We start from the raw sequence: 23,986 nt of genomic DNA, 5'->3' as shown, positions 1-23,986 counted from the left end.
AATACTCATGCTTAGAGCGCTTGCTTGGGGTTAACAACTCACAGTTGACTGTTACACGTAATAATTGCTAAGCTGGCCCAAATCACTAGTGTTGTTTTATAAAGATTTAAGTAAATATATAGCTTTTCGGGAAAGTTACTCACATTCATTAGATAATTATTCTATTAGTCGTTTTGCACTAGGCATTCACCTAGTAAATTTATATATTTTTTGTTTCATGTTACTATGGCAACTCCTGCAAGGTTTGTGTTGTTTTCTAGAACTTCAGAGCCTCATACAAAACCAACAGGTGCTTAGTTTGACCGTAAACAGATTTCTCTTGTTATAAACAAGTAAGTTTACTTAATTTTCACTAAATTTGTCAACTCTTTCGCAGGTATCTTTGTCTTTTTTAAGATTTCTTATGACTACGATTATTGAAGACTTTTTACGCATAACATCTCATGGTTGTGAAGCTAACGGTCTGTCAAGTTTGTTTCATTCATCATGTTAGACTGCAAAATATCCCACTTCTCCTTAAATATTGCGGTCTACAAAATCTTTGATATAGCGTGCAGTTTATTGAAGCTTTGCAGGTATTTTTGAGATAGGTAATGGCTAAAGTCTTTTGAAAGTCTGCTATTCTACGGTAGTTTTGCTTTTCATCTCATTATTCTTAGCAAACTTATTTCAAACGGAGATTGCAGCCACCGACAGAAGTTTAGATAAACAAAGGGCAAAAATCAATCTGACGAAAATATTGGCGTTGTTGGTTTAAAATTCAAGCTGCCCACTTTTTACGGACGATATTATACGTTAGTGTGGGAGAGCTGATGTCAAAATAATTAGCAGAAATTGACTTTTCTATTAAACTCTAGCATCAAAATCTGATGAAATCAAATATGGTAGTTTGTCAACAAGAGCATATTAGTATACAAGATTTTTGTCACATTGCAAAAATATGGTACCTCATATAAGCGATAGCTTAGCAAAACTTTCAATTACATATCATAGTTGGCATGAACAACTGAAACTTTTTTAAACCTTCCTTTCACATTTGTTTTAGAATGAAGTTCATGTAAGACCAGTCAAGCAATCAAAAATGATGTCAGCGTCTTATCGTAAATTTAAATGCTGTTGTTTGTTTTTCTTGTTTGTTTGTCACATCAGCTAACGGTAATCTAAAAAAACTCATGTATTTTTTTTGTTGGTTTTATTCAATAAAATGATCTACTATTCCCTTCAATTTATAAAACTCTCTTAGCTGATGAATAATAATCTTAGAGCCTTGCCTTACATAGCTAGTTAACACCTCTTCATATTTTAATATCAAAACAAATCAAACGAGCTTTATGTACACACAGAAACTCTTATATTTTATTTTATTTATTGCATATATATTTTATTTATACATATTTAAAGGAGGTAGTTGTTGAAAGTGATATGCAGTTAATACGCATAAGGAAAAAGAGATTTTGTTTGTTGACACAGCAAACTGACTGCTTCCTTATTTTTTGTTGTTGTAAATTTAGTTTCTACACCTCACATAATTTTTATTGCTCACCTGTTCACATTTTCTATCGCTGTCGTTTTCAGTGCTTTAGGTCAAGTTAACTGTGTAATATTTCTAAGTCATAATGTACAGACTCTGATGGTTGTGAGCTACTGTCATAAGCTATTTTATTTTTATTCTAAACACACAGTTTGTGGGGTAGCTAAAAGTACTTACACCTTTTTCAATATGACAGAAGTTATCCTGCAAAAACTGTGCAAATATCCTCAAATGGATACAAATGCATTAGTGTTGTAGTAGTTGAGTTTCTATCGTGAGAGTCTTTCTGGTGCAGAACATCACAATATAGTGAAAGCACTGTGATAACAGTATTATTTTTTATGAAATATTTCAATAAATAATTCTACGTTTGATTGAGCTACTAGTGTATTCAAAATTGTCAGTTGCTCTATTGAACTTAAAAATAACTCTATATTTAGTTCAATTCTATCAAATACACATGCGGTATTGAAGTCTATGGCTTAAATGCGTTCTTTTTATCTTTCTGCTCGCTGTGGTGAGACGGTAGATTGGCTAGTATCTGCTTCCATAAATCAGCCCTAAAAGCAAACAATGATTGTGCAGTTCATTGAGTGCAACATACCTGAGTGATAAATAGAGCATGTTTTTGATTTCAATACAAATTTATACACTTTTGCAGAAATAATTTGGCCCAAAATACATTCTGTCTAGAAATTCACTGCAGAAAATAAACAAATAGAGATCAACTGCTAGAAGCGACCTTCTACTTAATGATAAAATAATTGTATGTTGATGTGTCAACACAATATGCATAATACTTTGTGTTGTTTAAAAGTATTTTGGTGCAATGACGCCAAACAGGTTTTTATTAATTTGGTCTCAAGTCCTATTTTAGACTTTCTTCAGCTTGAATTCTGCCTCAAGTCTGTAAATATACCAACATGTACATTACAAACAAATAGTTGTATATATGCAAACATGTACATTGCATACAAACATTTGTATATATGCAAACATGTACATTACATACAAACATTTGTATATATGCAAACATGTACATTACATACAAACATTTGCATATATATAAACATGTACATTGCATGCAAACAATTGTATACATACAAATGTGTGTATTACACACAAACATTTGTATATATACAAACATATATGTTGATGTAGCTGCATTTTAAACAAGCCTTTATTATTTACTGTAGCGGTCTGCTCTGTGGTTTGAGCAGCTGAGTGAGCACCTGTTACAAAATTAGGAAGATTATTACGCTTGGCATCCTCGTGCACTATAAGAGATCCTCATGATTTATCAATATTTTTATAATTATTTCATAACTTGGTGGCCGAGTGGTGTAGTGGTTATGGTGCGAGGCGTCTTTTTAACATTCTTAGCTTGTCTTTGGACAGACATGGCTCTTAGTATAGTAAAGAGTTGTTGTCTTAGTTTGTTGGAAGGTGTATTTTTCGTATGTACCGCTAATATTTTGACCTTTGGCCAAAGATGTTATGTCATCACCGTACAGAAGAATCTAAAAGATTAACTCTCCAGATCAAGTTTGCGTATTGTATGCAGATTTTTTTTTCAATAACTAATTTGGAATGCTTTTTAATAACAGAAGGAGTTATTGCAAGGCAAAGACAAAACTTATGATAATTAATGCCTATTTAATCCACATTCAGATACTGTTCTGCTAAACCGTGTCATTGCCTCTATGGCAGTAAAGTTACTCTTACACAATGCCATAGAGCTGTCCCCAAGGCTTTGGTTACCCTCACACACTTCTGCGTCACACCAAGTTTGCAAACAGTCTCCACCCTCACATACTTTACCTTTACACCAGACCATATCTTCTGTCACCTACTTTGCTACATCTTGAAGCTGTCACCAGACAATATTTACTCTCACTTACCTCTTCGCCGCACCATGGAGCTGTCGCCGGAGCAGTAACTTCCTTCACAAAAAGGAGAAGGAAGATCACACCTTCTAGTTCTGTACTGCTGGTCCCGTTGATACTTGTATGGACCAGAGTTCATCCATTGTGTCCAAAGACCCCATTGTCCATCAACTGAAGACAGTAAATAGTTTTTTTTCTAGATGTTGTAACAAAATTACAGTTTCTAAAGGAAGGTTCTCAATGAAACACAATGACAATGTGAGCTACGGAGTTGTTATAGTTTTCTGCAGATAATTCTCAAGTATGATTTAGGTGTGTTGATTCAACGTTAAATTCAAGCTGTTTTTGATATTATTACTCTTACTGTTTCATCGCTCAAAAATAAATATTAAATACGAACCTGCACAAAATTTTAGTAAAATTAATCAAAAAGTACCCGTATTTTTCTATCATTTGCGACTGTTTTGTATGTTTGAAGTGGTCTGACTGCCAGCTTGTTTTAGAATTAAATTCATTAAAAAAGATTTGCTTTCCCCAAAAAGTTCTCAAGTCAAGTGAAAGTGTGACCCTGGCGTCTATGGGTGCAAAGATACTAATGTAGCACATCAACTTGAACACGATATCCGAGATCAACTGTTGCAATGACTACATGAATGCCCAGCGTTGCCCAGATAATAAAAAACAGATTATACAGATTACATTACCTTACCACTACATTATCTGTCACCGTTTATAAGCTGCTTTTATTACCCGTGCAATGCCGGACATTCACTTAGTCTTTATTATAATAAGAGCAGTGAGTCCAGCTGATAATCGGTTTGTGTAACGCAGCATTGTTAGGCTTATTTTAGCTGATTTAATGAGTATCTTTGCTGTTATTAATCGCTATGGCTAGTTGAAGGTATAGTCTAATAGGTTGGTTGGCTTGTCTGCAGACCTAGAGGTTCCGGGTTTAAATCCTCTACGAAGTGGATTATTTTTACTTCAAACTTTATCGCAATAACTGGACACATGTACGACATGTACGACAGGTACACAAACACTGAGATTTACTGTACATATATAAATAACCACTAGTGATGTCATTTCCCACATACTTTGGTCTTGAGCGTTTAAACCGCAATCAAGTTTTTTGATTTTAATTTTGGAACATTCTGGAAGTCAGATCACCCTACACAACAAAAAAACCACAAATTATAGAAAATGCTGATACTTTCTGATAAAATCTACTAAATGTTCATAAATAAATTCATAGATAAATGTTCATCTTTAAGAACACAACTGGCAGAAAATGTCACTATTGTCTTCGAACAAAATATTCAAATCATTGAAATTATAATCTGCTATCTCACCTTTGCAGCAGTGCGTATTGCATCTTCTTTGACTCTCAGCTAAGCCATGGCACTCCGTTCTGGAGGGGTGGACTCTACTGCCTGCAGGATAACGTCGGTCAATCACGCACAGCCTCTGTCGTCTCTCTAGTCCTCCACCGCAACTCACAGAGCAGGCCGACCATGAGGCCCATGTTCCCCACGTCTTGGCAGCTTTCAAAAAATCAGTCAGAATAGATTTCACGAAGTTAATACTGCTGTTCCTACTAGACATTACATTGTTCAACCTCTGACTGGTTAGAGGAAAAAGGAGAATCAGAGCTATTTCTAGTATGGAGATAAAATATAGCTGTTGGCCAATTAATAGCTGTCACACATTTGGTTCAATTTACCTCACATCGCTCATGCTAGGAGCTGAGTCTAAAAAACATCACATAGACATTCACAAGTCAAAATAGCATATGACTGCTGTATTTCAATCAATTCCTGAATAGACTGCCGTTGTCTTAGTGTAATTGTCTGCTCATTTGTGTTCATAACAAGATGGTTATCATTTGAATTTACTGCAAATCTTTAAGAAACTAAATAGGTCTATAAAAACTCTGTTTTTGCTAGCAGTTGGGCAGTAAGTAATTTCAATAAATTCTGTGTAAAATTTGTATTAAGTATGTACATACGGGGAGTTGTCTCTCTGTATCGCAAAGATGTGGATTGCTGGACAGCTGGTTGTCTGTAGTAATAAGAAGGATATCTCTGCGCGCCCGTCAAACTACCTGGAATTATTTTTGTATCATTTTATGAGTCCAAGATATATCTTATTTAGAATTACATTCTGATGGAACAATATTTTCTTAATGCCAGCCTAAATCAATCAAACTAATAACTTTACTTGACTAGGTTATAAGGAAGCTTTGCAAATGTTATTGTAACGGGATATACAGAACAAGTAAACTTGAAATATCATACATATTAGCCAGAAGTAGGTAGTTATCCAAACAGTTATGTATTATAGTGAAAGGGTAGCAGCTATATCGACGACGGTGCTGCTTGATCTCTCCTATTCAACTGTGCACTTGTACAAGTCTATTTATTGTTTATATAAAATAAATAGTCTCCAAGCCATGGAGTACAACCGTATAACTGCATATGTATGAGATCTTAATCTCTGACTGGCTCTAATACCGATTCTCTTCTCTCTAAAATTGGGGCATTTTTATATATCATAAAACCAGCAGACACCGCCGATACGGCTAACTCTTTAGACATTAGGAATTCCAAAATATGAGTCAGAGCACTTACTGAACATTCTCTAACAAATAGGAAGCCTAATTAAAACACTAAAGAGAACTGGCTTAAATCCTGGACAGTAGTTATAAAGAGTTACTAAACCAAAACAAGTGTTAGATACATAAATGTATAACAAAATGGTTGACACTCTAGTGTATTACATTGGAATCCTGTACTACACTCACAAGTACTTACCCAGATAAAGTGCAGTGATTAGCAGCAGTATTTCCATGGGTATCAGCATTGTGTCATCGACAGCATGAAAGCCCGACTAATCAGACTAAAGTACAAAGTTGAGTTATATTTTGGAAACTTTGAAGAAAGACTTCCTGTAACATAAAGCACAAATATTTATCCTGATTTGAAATACAATATATAACTTTTTTTAATATTTTATTCATAATCTTTTGAAATATTATGTAATAAAAATATCGATTTTAATAAATGCCAGTTTGACTGCCAATGAACAAGTTTATTAGCTATTATCTTGTAGGAATATCCTATCCTTTTATTAAGGCTCGATTAAACACAATTGGGAGTTGTCATACCTTTATATTTAAAATCTGTCACTGATCAAGCGTTAAAACACATCCGTTCAGCTCATTCAATAGTTTCTGAATTCTGTATTTTCATCATTTTCTCTTTTTTAGCACGTAAAGAAAAACTTCATGTTTTATCATGTTTACCGATGTTAATGGAAAGTTATACATACATGCTGTTGGTCTCTTCAGATACAATTTTAAAAAAGCTGAAACTATTAATTTTGGACTACACCTCAATTCATTCTCAATTCAGTTTGATGAAATACATCTATCAAGAAACATTAGCCTTGACCTAGAGTGTGGTACTAGTTTATAAAAGTATTCATATATACTCTGTTCTCTAGAGATATATCATGGTAATGTACATCTAGAAACTACTGATTATAAAGGCACTGAACCCCAACTAGATAACTTTTTAACTAGATACAGATAGTTGTGCCAACCAAACTAGTGGTAGGATATATTTTTATATGTTCAAAGGTTAGACTGAGAGGCATTAAGTTCCTTGTATCGAGGGCCAAGCAGGACACCCTCACTATATACATAGCTAGTGGATACTCCGACATCATCAGTTGAACATAGTAATTTTTTATTTTTAGCTTTACTGTTCCGTTGTTTACAAATGAATTTCCAATGTTTACATGGTCGCTTTTGGTTTCAACAACTAGCGGTAAAACTTAGTCTATTAAATAAAATTAAGTGATCATGTGAATGTAAATTACTTCGTTGCATTGGCTACAAATATACATTAATCATTAGCATAAAATACACTGTCATGAGTAAAATAACAGTATAGAACATGGTAGTAATGGGAGATTGTAGAATAGAAATGAAGAACCCAAAAAATATTACATAATCAATTTGCAAAAAAAAGTTGAATTGTTAACAAGGAAATTACCTACATGTATATGCTATAAGGGTATTATTACGAGTAGAGAATAAACATAATATAATGGATCTGTTTCAAGCTTTTAGGCATACAAATAGACAACCGTTTACAGTTCACAAATCATGTCGACTTTATTATCTCGAAGACTAGACCGTCAACCCGTGTTTTAATTCAGCTCAGAAACATAGATATGAGATAAAAAAGCCTATCAGAACCAAAACCACATACCGTTCATTTGGCTTACGCCGCTCCAAACTGACATCCTTTTTTAACAAATACTGATAAAGAAAAACTAGAATGCATTCGAAAACTATCCTTAAGAGTTATGTTCCCTGATATTGACAGTTACGACCAGCATCTAAATGCCCTTAATGATGAGGAGCTAAATGTGTTTTAGATACTTGATGTTTAAATAAAACATTCTTGTTGCATCTCTAATCTGCTTAACCATCCATTACGTTTCTACTTGCCCAAAAAAAAACGCTAAACCTTATACCAGACACAACATCTTGCCAATTTACATTACAGAACAGTGGTATGCCAAAAAGTGTGTTAAATTTTAATGCACATAGTGTAGTTTACTTTTTTATTTTTTCACTCGGTCTAATTTGTTCTAAACGACATTGACCATTGATAACAAAGTTCATATCTACCTGATATCTGCTCCTTAGCTACACTTGACAAGACTTACTTCTGGCTGAAGACTGGTAGACCCAACATGAGTGCTAGCGGTATATATACTCTCCCACTTACTAGTCACAAATTGTGTAAATAATTTATTCAGAAGGGGAATCGAGTTAGCCTCATAACATTAAAATCTATATTTAAATAAGCGTTGTGGGACCTGTTATTGTCATGTATGCATCATGTAGCCATAATGTATTTCGTGCTCAGGGTGAGAGCAATAAGATTTACTACCATCCCATATCCATCTGTCAATAATATTGTCTCTTTCCGATGCCTCTTATCATATGAAAATGACAAACAGCTTACAAATTAGCATGCATTATTTTACAGGAGACACTGTTTACCTCCGATGTTTGTTGATTCATAGACAGATGGACATTCTAGAGCTGAAAGATTGTAAATTTACTTTGAGTAGCATCTTCGGGTGTTTACGACTCAAACAAGGTAGCCTTATTACTGCTACAAAACCTATTTATAGTTTGAGTATTTCAAGTAGCCATTAACAGCAGCTATTATAAGTCTATGTTAGCATCGCTTTCACACTCTCATCCACTTTAAATCTCTCACTCTCTCTCTCTCTCTTAAACTCTCTCTCTCTCTCTGTCAAACTCTCTCTCAAACTCTCTCTCAAACTCTCTCTCTCTCAAACTCTCTCTCTCTCAAACTTTTGCTATCATATTCTTTCATACTTTTTCAAACTCTCTCTCACTCCCTTTCACACGCACGCACACACATGCGCACACACATGCGCACACACATACACACATACACACATATGCACATCCACACATCCACACATACACACATACACACACACACACACTCTTTCTTTCCTTCCCTTTCACACACACGCACGCACCCACGTGTGCATGTGTGCATGTGTGCATATGTGCACGCATACCCGCATACGTGCGCACGTGCACTCTCTCTCTCTCTCTCTTTGTTTCTCTTTCTCTCTCAAACTCTTTCTATTTCACCTTCACTTTCTTTTCCTTTTACACTCTCTTACACACTCTTGTGCTGTTCCACTTTAGGATTTACAGAGTATTAAAAATGGCAGTCTGGTCATTAGTAATTTGTCTTATAATCATGACATGATAGTCTAATATAAGTCTAGTAGGAAGTCCTTGTGGAAATTAAACCGCATAGTCATGAAACAGTTTCAATCATTAATCACTGGTTCGATCCTCTTTGGGCTCTAAAACCCATTTCTCTCATTCTTTATATGAAATTCAAGTGCAAGCTCATGGCTTTTATAAAAACTTACAGATATAATCACACATATGGTAACAGCTAAATTTTTTTCAAGTGCTATTTATCTTAAAAAAAACTATGATATATTCAGCTAAGACTTTTCGTCAAATATATTTTAGAAATCTTGTTTAAAAGTGTTCATGCTATTAACATACATGTATGTGCTCAAATCATCTGTAATGAGCCTCTATATACTTTTGGTGTTGGTCAATTGAACACAATATGGGCTTAACAATGATAATAATAATACATCATCACATGACATATCTGTGTGTAGCCATGTTGTATGGTTTGTGTGCAGCCATGTTGTGTTGTTTGTGTGTAGCCATGTTGTGTGGTTTGTGTGTAGCCATGCTCTGTTGTTTGTGTGTAGCCATGTTGTGTGGTCTGTGTGTAGCCATGTTCTGTTGTTTGTGTGTAGCCATGTTGTGTCGTTTGTGTGTAGCCATGCTCTGTTGTTTGTGTGTAGCCATGTTGTGTGGTTTGTGTGTAGCCATGCTCTGTTGTTTGTGTGTAGCCATGTTGTGTGGTCTGTGTGTAGCCATGTTCTGTTGTTTGTGTGTAGCCATGTTGTGTGGTTTGTGTGTTGCACAAATCTCTTGCCATTACGACTGTACCTCCGGACTGCTCTTTCACACAAAAAGTGTGTTATAGTGTTGGAAACTGATGAGTGTTGAGAATAAGTACCCTAAGACCGCTAAAATTACTACACCACTAGTTTTTTGAGACAGCGGCATGACAGTTTGCGCTGTTTAGCATCATTTATCATAATGCTTTTGCCATTTATATGGCCATAATCTCTAATATTTATTGAGTTTCCATATAGTGATAGCTAAAGGCTAGTTTACACTATGTTGCTGTATATTGTTATCCTAGGCAATTATTCCTCAAATATGTGCATCGTAAACTGAAGGCATCATCAAGGCAAAGTGGCTACTAAGAAAAAGTTTGAAGCTGTTAAACCTTCCTGATATTTCGTCGAGCACCCGTGACAGTCTGTGCAATGTGCATCACTTTGGCGATATTGCTTGACAGTTGCAGATTGCTTGATATATATTTTAGTTTTTGACAGTTTCTGCGGGACTAGCGTTTCATCGTTTCGGCGACCACATTATATATTATATATATATTATATATTACTAGAATATCCACCGTCATACAGCCCACGACCAAAGAGATATTGGAAAAAAAAGGGTACTGATGGTTGAGAAATGCAATATTAGCAGTCAAATGGCACTGCAGTGCAATAGGATAACTGCAATGGTAGCTGTAATGTACTGGGTGTGGGTGTTATTATATACAACAAATAGCAATAATGAAAGAAAAAGATTATATGTTTATATATCTCTCCCTGAAATAGGAGAAATGCAATAATAGCCAATATTAAAAGTAAAATGCACTGATATTATTAGAATAACCAATGTTATTAATATAGTAATAATATAAAACCAATGCACAATTATTTTGTTTACATTTCAAAACGTCATAGCTAGCAATATCAAAAAGTTGTGATATTTATATAGATTTTTAGAAAACCTGTGCTACGTAGTCATTGTTCTGTAGTCATCCAAACTTATAATTAAATATTGTAATAATCTCATAAGAATCGTTAGAAAAAAATATCATTGTCATTTCCTTTACTTACACTGCGTTTGACATCAGTTAGAATACCAAAGTACTCAAAAGTGTCTAAAATGTCAGTTACTTTGAAATCGGCAAAAATGAAACGATTTCAGTACTCCTACATTAATTACAGAAACCTTCGGCATTTCGACAATGCTATAGACTGGTGAAATATGCACGTTATTTTGTCGTGAAATGCGCACGACTTAATCGTTCTATTCTCTGTCGCTTGGCGTTTCAATTTCCGGTCTTAACTTTGATAAAAGTAAGGCTTAGCAAGTTTTAATAATGATTTTCTGCCAAATAAATCGGTCTATTTGTGTATAATCCGTTCAGATGGGTAAGTCTTAAGAGACTGTCGACAATTTACTAAGACTTGGTAACATATTTAAATAGGCTTATTTGTGTTTTGTATCGTTATTATACTTTAACGACTCTAAAAAATGATGGTTAAATTTGTTGATGAGATTTCGAGACAAGGGTTTGCGACTTTATTGATGAATAATTTTCATAAGTTGTGTGCACATGCATTTATCATAAAAACTCTTAAACTTCCCTCCATCTCGTTTGGTTGTGAGATTATATATATTATATTATACAATGAGAATGCTATGCTGGACAAATTTGGCTGAAGTAAATGCAGATGGGTTTGTGATAGAGTGAGCATTGTAATCACTGACGATCACTGAAGAAGTGTGTGGTTAACACCAACATATAGCACTATATTGTGAATCAATCGTTAGCGACACATCAACATATGGAGCCAATCGCATTAGGCATTGGCTCCATACATATGTTTCAATTTATGAACTTTCTGTTAGTGCAACCTACAATTCACTACCAGACTCCTCCACAATGCTATTAGATTACCAACTTTGTTCAGCACTTTTGTTCGACGTACTCAATAATTCCTGATTTCTGTCTTCTCCTTTTTGTTTTTGGCATGTAATGAAAAATATCATTTTGTCGCTGAAATTACTAATGCTGATAAAAGTTATACATACACAAAAATTTTTATAACCATTAACCAAAAAAATGTAGCGCTAAAACATTTAGCTATGCGATAGTAAATTTAGCGATTAAATTTAGTAACTAACACAGACTAGAAATTTCTACTAGAATAACCACTCTTATTTTTTAAGGTTTGAATGTCATGAAGCCTCACAATTAAATCTAATATCTTATATAGTTTCTTCTGGTAGGAGTGTAGCATTATTAGACCTTTCTATTAAAGCATAAAAAGGGTCAAGCACTGTGGCAGCAGCCCCATACCTCTGTTAATTAAAGCCTCTCTAATTGACTCAATATAAAGGATTTGTCAAGCTCGCTCGGATAATGCGCAAACTCAATCGCATTAAGATTGTACAGCTCAACAATAGCCTTAGAACAACAAATCAATTCTATGACCATCAGCTAATTCATAGAGCAAAGAGTGAGGCTTGGCTCAAGACTACCGATCCGCTAGTAAATGTTTTATGCTTGTGATTAGTAATTGTGTGCAACGTGTGAGTATTAATTTGTGGATGCCACAGGGTGCTATACGGCATCACTACTCTTGAGAGTCTTTCAACTGACGTACACAGGAAGAGTCACGCTGCCTTTTTCACTGACTTAGATTATAGTTTAGAAGATATACAAACCCTACTAGTGAATTAATAGACAGCCAAAACTTACAATGAGGTGAGTCAGAGTTGTGATTTCTATCTAACATATTGTGATTTATTTCTTATCTACAAATGAAAAAAATGGAGTCATAAAAAACCGTAGCTTAATATTTTCGTGACAAAAATTACACCAGTTTGGAACAACGTGGTAAGCTTAAAAAGGCTATATCAGCATTCATATGTTATAAAAACCTTTTTTTATCATGTTCAATTCAATTTGATCACGTCTAAAATTCAATTCAAGTTGAATTAGTTCACTGAGATAACATTTAAAATTCAATTTGTGCTTTTAGTTTGGTCTTATACACACGCATAGATGATCATATCAAAAGACGTATCAGGATAATTCTCAAATTATGAGCACTAAGCTGCTATACGCATACTTTTTGCAAATGAAAAAATAATGGTGTATACCATTGAAACTCTCATTCCATGACCTTCGTCACAAGCATAGGTAAATATGTCATTGTCTGCTGATTGTGTTGAGTGCCCATTAAACTCTGGAAATCTTTGTTGATGAAATAATGGTTAGACTTGGTCAAATATACTCTCACGCTCTTCAGGTGACAAGTGGCCACTTTTCACCTGAAGAGCGCTGTTGCACAAAACATCTATCTATGTTTGTATATGTATACATTTGTGATTAAATACATGTATATATTTATGTATTGTATATAATATTATATAAATATATATGTATATATATGCCTAAAGATTTTTATATATTAATTAATATACATATACCGGTATATATATTTAATTTATATATAATCTGTTCTTTATATTGTTATCTGCTTTGCTGATGGTAATATATTATATCTATATATATATATTAGTATTATTATTAATATATGTATTACCACATTTTACTGGTTAGAGAGCTCATTTTCTAAAAATACAACTTTAGAATTTATTAACAGTAGTTAATTATTCTATTCAATACCTGAATGGTAACAAAGCTAAGAAGCAGACTCTTATTGGTAATTTTTTTATAAATTCCTAAATCGAATTATGCTTTCTGGTCAGATCGTTGAAGTCCTTTTTGATTTTTTGGATAGCAAAGAAGCTATAAAAGTAGTGAAATATTTTTAAAAAATATTTGTAATAGTTAAAAAAAACTGTTAGCATTGACGGTTTATCTATCACCTATGGCTCTTTGTAAAACTTTACAAAGAAACTTTCAGCTTATTAAAGTTGAACGCATGGCTAATTTCAAATGAACGTAAATATATAAGATTCTATTTTGTCGTTTTTAAAGAGATAAATATTTTCCTGAAGATACAGTATCTTTTATTATTAATTTATACATTCATACATAAATATGACCATAGCTGACCACCATTGCAAATGTTAAAATCGATTTTCACTCTTTTCTCAAGTTAAAGTTCATTTACCATCAAAGCACCTCTCAGATTTACCGAACAGTTTATTAGTTTATAAAGCACTTGGGACTGAGGTGAATACACGGTTTAAATTGGATACCAAATTGCATCATCATACAAATTCCATTTAGTAAATTAAGGGAGTCTATGTAGCTATAGAGATAGATAGCATCAACTTGTACCGGTCAACCACCATTGATTATTGATTAGGAGTCAGCAGAAGGGGAGCTGATCTCTCTACCATAGTATTTATTTACTGGTTGAGAGGCAATCAGCAGACTGTCTTAAGGTGATAATCAATACTCAGCCTTCTGTAGCACCTTCTCTACTTGTCACGTGCGTGTCAAATGTCACTCGCTACCAAGTTTCTACCTAACAAATGGCTTATAGAAAATATTCACATATTCACGCTGTAGTTACGGGTTTAGGCTTGGCCAATAAAATTTTGGAGTTGTGTTCTTTAAAACTATAGACTGAAATTTTGTAGCTGATTATTTTTAGCATAGAACCCTGTAGGCTATGATAATTTTAATAGACCAGTATCCTAAGTCATCGCAACAAACATTCTGCTTGAAGTATAGTGCATTGTGCTTCATAAATCTTCATACCTATTTGCAAGATATAATAAGGACAAACAGACATTGCCTGCTTCGGTCATAAGGGACTATTGCACATTTGGAAAGTGACAGGTTTCGATTGAACTTTTTAAAATTTTGCCACTTCTTTAATAGCAGTTGTAAGATTTTAAGCAGCAATGTCAATATACACATATGATTGTAGCAGTTGTAAGATTTTAAGCAGCAATGTCAATATACACATATGATTGTAGCAGTTGTAAGATTTTAAGCAGCAATGTCAATATACACATATGATTGTAGCAGTCGTAAGATTTTAAGCAGCAATGTCAATATACACATATGATTGTAGCAGTTGTAAGATTTTAAGCAGCAATGTCAATATACACATATGATTGTAGCAGTCGTAAGATTTTAAGCAGCAATGTCAATATACACATATGATTGTAGCAGTTGTAAGATTTTAAGCAGCAATGTCAATATACACATATGATTGTAGCAGTCGTAAGATTTTAAGCAGCAATGTCAATATACACATATGATTGTAGCAGTTGTAAGATTTTAAGCAGCAATGTCAATATACACATATGATTGTAGCAGTCGTAAGATTTTAAGCAGCAATGTCAATATACACATATGATTGTAGCAGTTGTAAGATTTTAAGCAGCAATGTCAATATACACATATGATTGTAGCAGTTGTAAGATTTTAAGCAGCAATGTCAATATACACATATGATTGTAGCAGTCGTAAGATTTTAAGCAGCAATGTCAATATACACATATGATTGTAGCAGTTGTAAGATTTTAAGCAGCAATGTCAATATACACGTATGATTGTAGCAGTTGTAAGATTTTAAGCAGCAATGTCAATATACACATATGATTGTAGCAGTTGTAAGATTTTAAGCAGCAATGTCAATATACACATATGATTGTAGCAGTTGTAAGATTTTAAGCAGCAATGTCAATATACACATATGATTGTAGCAGTTGTAAGATTTTAAGCAGCAATGTCAATATACACATATGATTGTAGCAGTCGTAAGATTTTAAGCAGCAATGTCAATATACACATATGATTGTAGCAGTTGTAAGATTTTAAGCAGCAATGTCAATATACACATATGATTGTAGCAGTCGTAAGATTTTAAGCAGCAATGTCAATATACACATATGATTGTAGCAGTTGTAAGATTTTAAGCAGCAATGTCAATATACACATGTGATTGTAGCAGTCGTAAGATTTTAAGCAGCAATGTCAATATACACATATGATTGTAGCAGTCGTAAGATTTTAAGCAGCAATGTCAATATACACATATGATTGTAGCAGTCGTAAGATTTTAAGCAGCAATGTCAATATACACATATGATTGTAGCAGTTGTAAGATTTTAAGCAGCAATGTCAATATACACATATGATTGTCCACCATTTTAAAAGTGTGTACAAAAGAAAATCTGAAACAGCAAATTCTTTTGGAAGCAAGATTTAGGGCAGCATATGGAGATAAAACAAGCCTGACAGGTCAAATACATCCTAGAGCAGCCTGACCTGTTTACTCCCGATGGCAGCATTAATAATACCTAAGCTTGCCCGCTAGTGTGTTATTATTTACACTGTTGTAGAACAACAACCTTAGCTTTACCTGTTAGCTATTATTAAGGACATAAGTTTTCTGCATCAGTGCCTATCATATGTATAGAATAGTGTATGCTGCCCAAGTGAATGCATTGATTCAAATGTGCTGACTTTACTTAGGGTTCTCTATGCAAATGCTGACTAAACAGAAAAGCCCTGTGGTAACAGCATTCTTATTGCCATCAGCTACATGCCTTTTGTTAATAATGAACTTTTACAAAATCTTAGGAGATTTTATCAGAAAGTGTCTGTATTTCTCTATCATTTGCGATTGTTTTTGATGTTTGAAGTTATTTTACTGCCATATTTTCAGATTGAAATTGACGAAACTTGTTTGCGATCGCGGTTAAAACGCTTAGATGAAAGTGAGGTTATGGCATTTATAGTTACAAAGAGATCAACAGAAAACAGACGAGTAGCGCTGTAACTTGAAAGCAGTAGCCTATTTCAACCATAGCTACTATAGCAACTAGTGATATCACTTCGCATGTACCCTACTTTTCTTCCAAACGTTTTAACTGCAGTGGAGTTATGCCGATTTTAATCTTGAAAGATTTTAGCAGTCACATTCGTGAATAATAGAAAAATACTAGCACTTTCTGATAAAACCTACTAAAACCATGTGCAAGTTCATCCTTAAAGGGAACTAAAGAGTGCCTAGCTTAGCCTTAAGCTAAAGCCATAGCATATTGTTATTTGACTAACAAATGCTAGAGCTTTTTATCTCATTTTGTCCATGCTTCAGAAATATATTTTATCACATGTCTATGATGACATCTGTACTGTGTATGGTTTCATGTTTTATCACATGTCTATGATGGCATCTGTACTGTGTATGGTTTCATGTTTTATCACATGTCTATGATGACATCTGTACTGTGTATGGTTTCATATTGACTCGGTTGAGGTCAGATCTCTTACGAAAAAACTAACCATATTGCATACATATGCATAAACTTCACTAATACCGCTTTTCGTTGGCTGCAGTATCTCATTTTAAAAAGAAAGGGAGACAATTTCTCATAACTCAGTTTCTTGCAACTGTTTGTTTAGGCCATTTTAATGCAGTCTTACTATTATTACTGTTCATTTGCACTTTAAACTGTATTGTAGCTCACATGCTGTAACAAGTGATGAATTCAAAGTTTTAAAATTTACAATTAGCACAGCTTTCTGCTAAAAATAACTATTAGCTTTTTAATTTCGCAGATAACCAGGCTTATTCGTAATATAATAAAAAACAAAATATTTTTATAGAACTCGCAATTTTAACATTTCAGTTCAAACTCCTTATTTTAGGCTATTATATTGATTATCAGCAGTATTCAGATATTAAAAGCCCTTAATTTTAGCTCAAGTATTGCCTATGTACCATCTAACCATGTAGCCTATGTACCATCTAAATGCGCAAAAAACAAACAAGTTGGGTTCATATTTAGTCAACCGTCTGTAAGTGTGCTACTAGCCTAAGTCAAGTCTTGCAGTATTACTGCTCTCCGACACTTGTAGAATATAGCTGGAGCACATGCTACAGATTGACATATGTCAATGCGTAGACCTGAAGCAAGGCTATAAGAATAGAACTAATCAATAGAGTTATCATAGCAAAGCTAGTCAGAGTAAAAAACATTAGAGCCTTTTGGAGTTTTAGAACACTTCTGTATTGAAGTGGATTTATTAATAATTAAAAAAGATTTTCAGATTATTGGACACTTGTGCATGGCAATAGAATGTTTATAGATTTTCAATAAAACCACTATATAGCTTAAATACTCACGAATAAAAATGATCTGCTGCCTTAATAGAAACTTGAACAGCATAGCTATACCCTACAAACCAAAATCACTAAACGCATCAGACATGAACATTTTGCCTGGCCTATATCTAAATATCCTTATATCATAAGAGTTTTTCTTAAATATTATTGATATCTTTTGTTATCATTTTTTCACACTGTCATATTTGCTTTTACTGGTATTTGCTGGTAAAATAAGGTTAAGATCTGTATCAACATATTTAATTAAATAGCTTTGAGTTAAAAAAGTTTATCAAAGTTTTATTGAACAAACAATCGTACAGTTCAGAAAAGCTCATTTAGTATAAATACTAAAATAAAGTATTTGAGTATTTATGATCAGCAAGGACAATGGATACTATTCAGAGTTTTGCTATAAACTACTATTATTAGCATTATACCATTATATTATTAGTATTACAATGCTAATAATAACTACAATATATTATAATATTAGTAATAGTATTAAAATAATTTGAATCATAATTATATTGTATATCATAATTACAATAAAAGTATAGTTAAATGTTATGAATACGCTTATACATAACTTTTTATATAACAATATATATAGCAGTAAATTATAGATATCAGCGTATATATCTGAACATGGTCAACATTTAGCACCATGAGAACCTGGAATCAGTCAAATTTCTAGTAGGCCTATAGCAGATTCTAGTATGTCACAACCAGAGCTGCTCGATTTGTCTATAGTTTGCACTTCAGGCCGAGTCTTCGCACACCCATCGCATTCTAAAAGTGCAGCAAGTCCTTTAGGCTATTTTGCTATTGCAGAGATTGGCTTATTTACATGTATAGTCTCCCGCTTAATAGATATTTCTCAATGGAGTGTAGAGCCACAGCACCATATTGTTGTTTTATTGCGACTGTATTTTTTAACCAGTCACAAAGATTTTTGGAGCATTATGAAAAACATTCACAAGCAGTATCCTCAGAATTCTCAATCAATAACAAAACTGGCCATCATTGACATACCACGCCTGTTGTCCAATGAATTGATCGATTAAATGCCGTTGCTTTTCGCTAAATTTTCGGCACCTTCTATTGAGCTCTAAATTATATTGACTATTATTTATCTCGCACGTCTCCGACTGGCGTCACTTAGTGTTATTATTGGCTAATTATATTGATTACTCATTGCTGAAGTTTTACACTTTTAAAATTTTAAAATTTTAAACTTTTAAATCTTAAACTTTCTCAATTTTAAAATTTGAAGTCTTATTTTTAAAAGTCTTTAATTTGATCTTTAAATTTTACTGATTTTAAACATTATATGGTAGTTTTTAAACATTTCTTTTATTTTAGAGATTGTGAGAATTCACGAACGGATTTTAAATATTGTATTGTAGTTTGCATTATTCTTGCCAAAATAAAGGTTTGAATGTTTTCCTAGTTTAATTAAATCTATATATTGTAACAATAATATATAACAATAATAATAACCTTTACTATAATAAGAGCCATGTCTGTCCATAGCTATGCTTAGAGGTAAGTAAAACAGTTTTTTACAACAGGATTCCGACCCAAAACCTTCATTCAGCCCTATAGAACAATATTTTACCACTTGCAACGATCAACTATCTTTTCAGATTTTGGAATAATAATGCAGTGACTCAAGGTATAGCCACGCGTAACAATTTTTTGTTGGTTCTGACCGAAATCACGAAATGAATGAAAAACACAGAATTATTCAACCAAAATTCACAGAATTGTCACATCTGTGCATGTACACCGAAATCGTCAACAAAACGCTTTTAATTAGCTAATAAAATTATTAGCAAGCATGATCCTAGCAGCTTTTGCAATTTATATAGTCCAAGACATATAATGCGGACACGCAAGAAAAATACTAACGCGGTTTGCCATAGTAAACACGATGCAACTGACATGATTGCACTAAAAATGGTAATTCTTTTTACAACGCAACTTTTGCTGCTAAAAATAAATTGTTATTATTAAAAAAGAAACAATTTGTAGCCATGTTGTCCGAACGATAAAGAACCAACAATAGTGCAATTTAGGCATCGTTTGTACTATGTTAAATTGAGCTCGTACTTTGGTTGTGTGTCATTATACAAATCTTGGACTATACCAATCGCAAAAGCTGCTAAAATCGCAATTGCTATCAATTTGTTCAATCGATTAAAAGCGTTTTGTCAACAATTTCAGTGTACATGCACAGCTCTGACAATTCTGGGAATTTCGGCCAAATAATTCTGTGTTTTTCATTCATTTCGTGATTTCGGTCAGAACCAATGACAAAATCGTTACGTGTGGCCATACCTTCAGTCACTGCGCTTTATTAGCCCACCTGATAATCTGTCATTGTTCATTCTACGCTAAAACTATTATTTTATTTTGGCACTAAGTTGTATGAGGCCAAAAACTTTAGTGCCGAAAATAAAAGCCAAAACATTGCACCAAACATCGGGTCAAAACGGTGGCGCTAAAAAAGCATTAGAGCATTTTGATGCCATAACATCAGCACCAAAATGGTGGGTTTAAAAACACTAAACCCCAAAATTTAGCAGAAAAATGCTTATAGCATCCAAGTGGTTTGCGTATATTTGGTATGTATTTAGTTTTTATCCTATCGAAATTACCATGCTTAGTAAGAATTTTCAGGTTGGGGAGTAAAAACTTTTTCAGGAGTTTAGAGGCATAGAGAGCAATTGTTTTGAATGCATGCTAAGGGTTTCTAATCAAGTGGGTGTTTAAAAAGTTTGAGAGAAGGTGGGTAAAAAATGTGGACACACATAGCGTTAAGGCAGACTAACAGACACGCGATAACAAAATGGAGTTTATAAATAATTATTCTACCCACCAGCTACCTACGGAGAATCAAATGCTAAGCCTCGAATGCTTCTGTTGGCCTTTCGCTCTCAACACACTAAGTGAAACTCCCAGTTGGATAAATCAATCGTATAAACAGCTGCCGCTGTCATTACAAGAAGATGATTGTATGGCTTGCATCATAGAGTTTTCTCCAACACATACTATATTACGCTTGTATGTAGCGCTGGAACATGACACTGACGGTTATTCGACTTAGCAATCAGGTATCGATTAAAGTAACTAGGTAGAATGAGATTAGATTTTCTAAGCTGTTAGCAGGTTTAATTCTTTTTATCTGGTACTACTGCTCGCTTCAAACCCTAATAACCATCAAATTATAGTTTAAAATATCACTTCAAGCTATTTAACTGCATGTGTGTAATTGGACCAAAGAAATATTTTAGAAAAGATCTTTCCTTGCTTAAGTTTGAAATGTTAAAAGCATTTTGTTACATAGTGTAGACTCTATTTATTTGTTTGGTTTATTAGCGGTAATAAGTGGTAATAATTTAATTTGTTACCCAGTAGAAAAAACAAGGTTAGATAAATAACGTCATAAAGATACTATTTAATTTAATTTTCAATTGAAGCAGATATCAGTAAAGTAATTTTATTTTTTAAAGAGGTAAGGTAAAAGTTAGGAGTTATTCAAAAGTTATGTTATCTTTAAATAGCTTTTGATCTCACAGTTCATTATTTATATTACTTAGTATTACGTATTCAGAAATTAAATAGATTAATAAAAAATGTTTGTTTAGCAGAGTTAAATAAACAAACTTAAAAACAGCAAAGGACACGCGGGCAAACTTGGTTAGCTGAAACTAACAGTATAATTGTTGAGGCGTATCTGTTACATAATGTATCTAATCAATCGAACTCTGCAGGCAAAACACGAAGCCACCGAGTACAAGCTAAACAAATTCTTTTGATTGATTGTCAATAGAGTTAATCAGCCTGGAGCTCGGTGCGCTGCAGTAGTGCTTGTTCAGGTGACAGCGTAGCAGAGTATAAGAGAAATGAGAGACTTATTGGGTGGCGTGTTATTCAGTGGTCCTTTCCTTTTATAGGTAAGCAGTCTGTAGTGGTGGTTGGTGTGGAATATTTATATTTACACTTAGTGAACTGTAGTTTTAATGCTTTAGTAAGCTCCTGCTTATTGGCTGACTCATATCAGCTCATATCTCCTTCGGACACCTTATTAATCTTGGATAATCAGAGTGATTGTGTAAGTTAGGAAATAAGAGGCAATTTATGCACAGTTATTTACTATTTATCAAAAAGGAATTGGAAGCAAATTTAAAACACTGTCACTTAAAAACTGAAATAAGTAAAACAAAGTCAAACACGAATAACTTTACAAGCGATCTTGAGTTAAAACTGGGTTTGAAGCAGCAAATCCTGTCTCAATACTTTTATAGACTAAACCATGATTATTCCGTGTACTCACCGGGTTTTCTAAGTATAAAGTGTACAGAGAATTGACTTCTATAAGACTGCTTCTCTACCACTTTATGTACATCAAGTATCTAGAAGGGTTCCCTGGTTCGCTTGTGTCTTAGCTCATGTAGGTCTTAGTCATCAAGTTTTAATGATGAACTTGCGTTCTTATCACTGACTAGCTGGTCTCTGCTCAGCTATGCTAATGGTGGGCCTGTCGAAATTCATGGTTCCGCATTTTTGAACTTCTTATGTTCACATAACAAAATAATTCTTTGCTGCAGTTAGTAGTACTAGTAGTACTAGCAAACTAGTACTACTAGTTTGTTAAAATCATAGCGCTAAAATTTAAGTGTGACTAGCCAAATTGATGTTTTGTTACATGCTTAGATATGAACTCGACGTTTCGGCTGGTTCATTTGGTAATATAGTAACAATGCCTTGGTGAACTCACAAATGGAGTATTCAGGTCATATTGTCAGCTAGTTCTTTAACTAAATGAACACTCTAACCAACATAAATCAATAGCACTGCTTCATATAATCAATAAATGGTAAATGGTACAGCGCGATGCTACTTTGTACAGTTATAATTTACAATTGTAGCCTAATACATATGTACTGCATATATATATATTTATATATATATTTATTTATATATATAGATATATATATATTTGTAGTATATATAAATGTACTACATATACTATACTATATAAATTAAATATACTACTAATACTATATTATATATATAATATATAACTAGTTGTACTACCCGGCGTTGCCTGGGTAAAAAATAGTCTTTGGACAGGAAATTTATTTGTATTTAATATATAGCAACATTTGCCACTGTTAGCTGAATACCAGGCATTGCCCGGGTATTAAAATCAGCTTATAAACAATGAGAGGTAAGGCTACTTGCCACTCGCTATCAGCCTGGCACATTGCCAATGAATAATTTGAGTAAGCTTACTGATAAGAGCTATCTACTTGCTAAAAATTTGGTAAATAATTTCTTAAAACTTGACAAAGCATAAAAATTACTAAAAGGTATTAAAAGCTAGATTGAATTAAGTACTAATTGAATTAACTATCAAGTATTAAAAGTCATTGGATACTGCTATATCTATTATAGTAGCCCTTTTGTTCACCTTGTCCACCGCTACAATATCTGGCTGGTTTGCGAAGCTATGCTTGTCAGTCTGGATGAAAAAGTCCCAGAAGAGCTTAGCATGGTCATTCTCATTGACTTTCTCTGGAGTTTCCAGCCAGTGTTGTGGTTTATTAAGGCCATACTAATCGCTTAGACTTTTGTACTCCAAACCTGTGACATGATTATGCTATATAGTGTGTGCATGTCTGGCCAGCTGTCTCCATCCACTGATGATGTGTTGGATGGTCTCTAGTGCATCTCTGCACAGTCTGCATCTAGAATCATTTCAAGTGTGATAGATTTATGTTCGAGTTGCCTAATCGGAAGCACTTGCTTCTGCACTACCATGATTAACGACTCTGTCTTGGCCATTAGGTCACTTTTGCTCAGTCACTTATATCGCAGTATATACTATATATAGTATAGGATGTGTGTTGATATAGATTCATCAGAA

At 33.7% G+C, this 23,986-nt stretch overlaps 1 protein-coding gene across 1 annotated transcript; it reads right to left on the bottom strand.

The window, feature by feature from the left end:
- Window positions 1-1,932: 1,932 nt before the first annotated feature.
- LOC137396976 (netrin receptor UNC5D-like) lies at window positions 1,933-8,166 on the bottom strand. The gene is made up of 6 exons (XM_068083257.1): window positions 8,120-8,166; window positions 6,231-6,364; window positions 5,426-5,521; window positions 4,770-4,961; window positions 3,433-3,588; window positions 1,933-2,091 (listed from the first exon to the last, which is right to left on the bottom strand). The coding sequence occupies exons 2-6, from the start codon at window positions 6,277-6,279 to the stop codon at window positions 2,066-2,068; spliced, it is 519 nt and encodes a 172-aa protein (XP_067939358.1). The 5' UTR covers window positions 6,280-6,364; window positions 8,120-8,166; the 3' UTR covers window positions 1,933-2,065.
- Window positions 8,167-23,986: the final 15,820 nt, after the last annotated feature.

Source organism: Watersipora subatra, chromosome 5 (assembly GCF_963576615.1).
Source record: "Watersipora subatra chromosome 5, tzWatSuba1.1, whole genome shotgun sequence".
In the NCBI taxonomy this organism is placed as follows: Eukaryota; Metazoa; Bryozoa; class Gymnolaemata; order Cheilostomatida; family Watersiporidae; genus Watersipora; species Watersipora subatra.
This window is presented reverse-complemented; position numbering and strand designations above follow the sequence as displayed.

Excerpts from the sequence above, each read along its gene's own strand:
- LOC137396976 (XM_068083257.1), bottom strand. The coding sequence starts at position 6,279 with ATGCTGATACCCATGGAAATACTGCTGCTAATCACTGCACTTTATCTG. Across the intron at positions 3,589-4,769 it reads CAATACGCACTGCTGCAAAG|TTGATGGACAATGGGGTCTT; the intron begins GTGAGATAGCAG and ends TACTGTCTTCAG. Across the intron at positions 2,092-3,432 it reads CTCCATGGTGCGGCGAAGAG|GGCTGATTTATGGAAGCAGA; the intron begins GTAAGTGAGAGT and ends GTTTGCTTTTAG.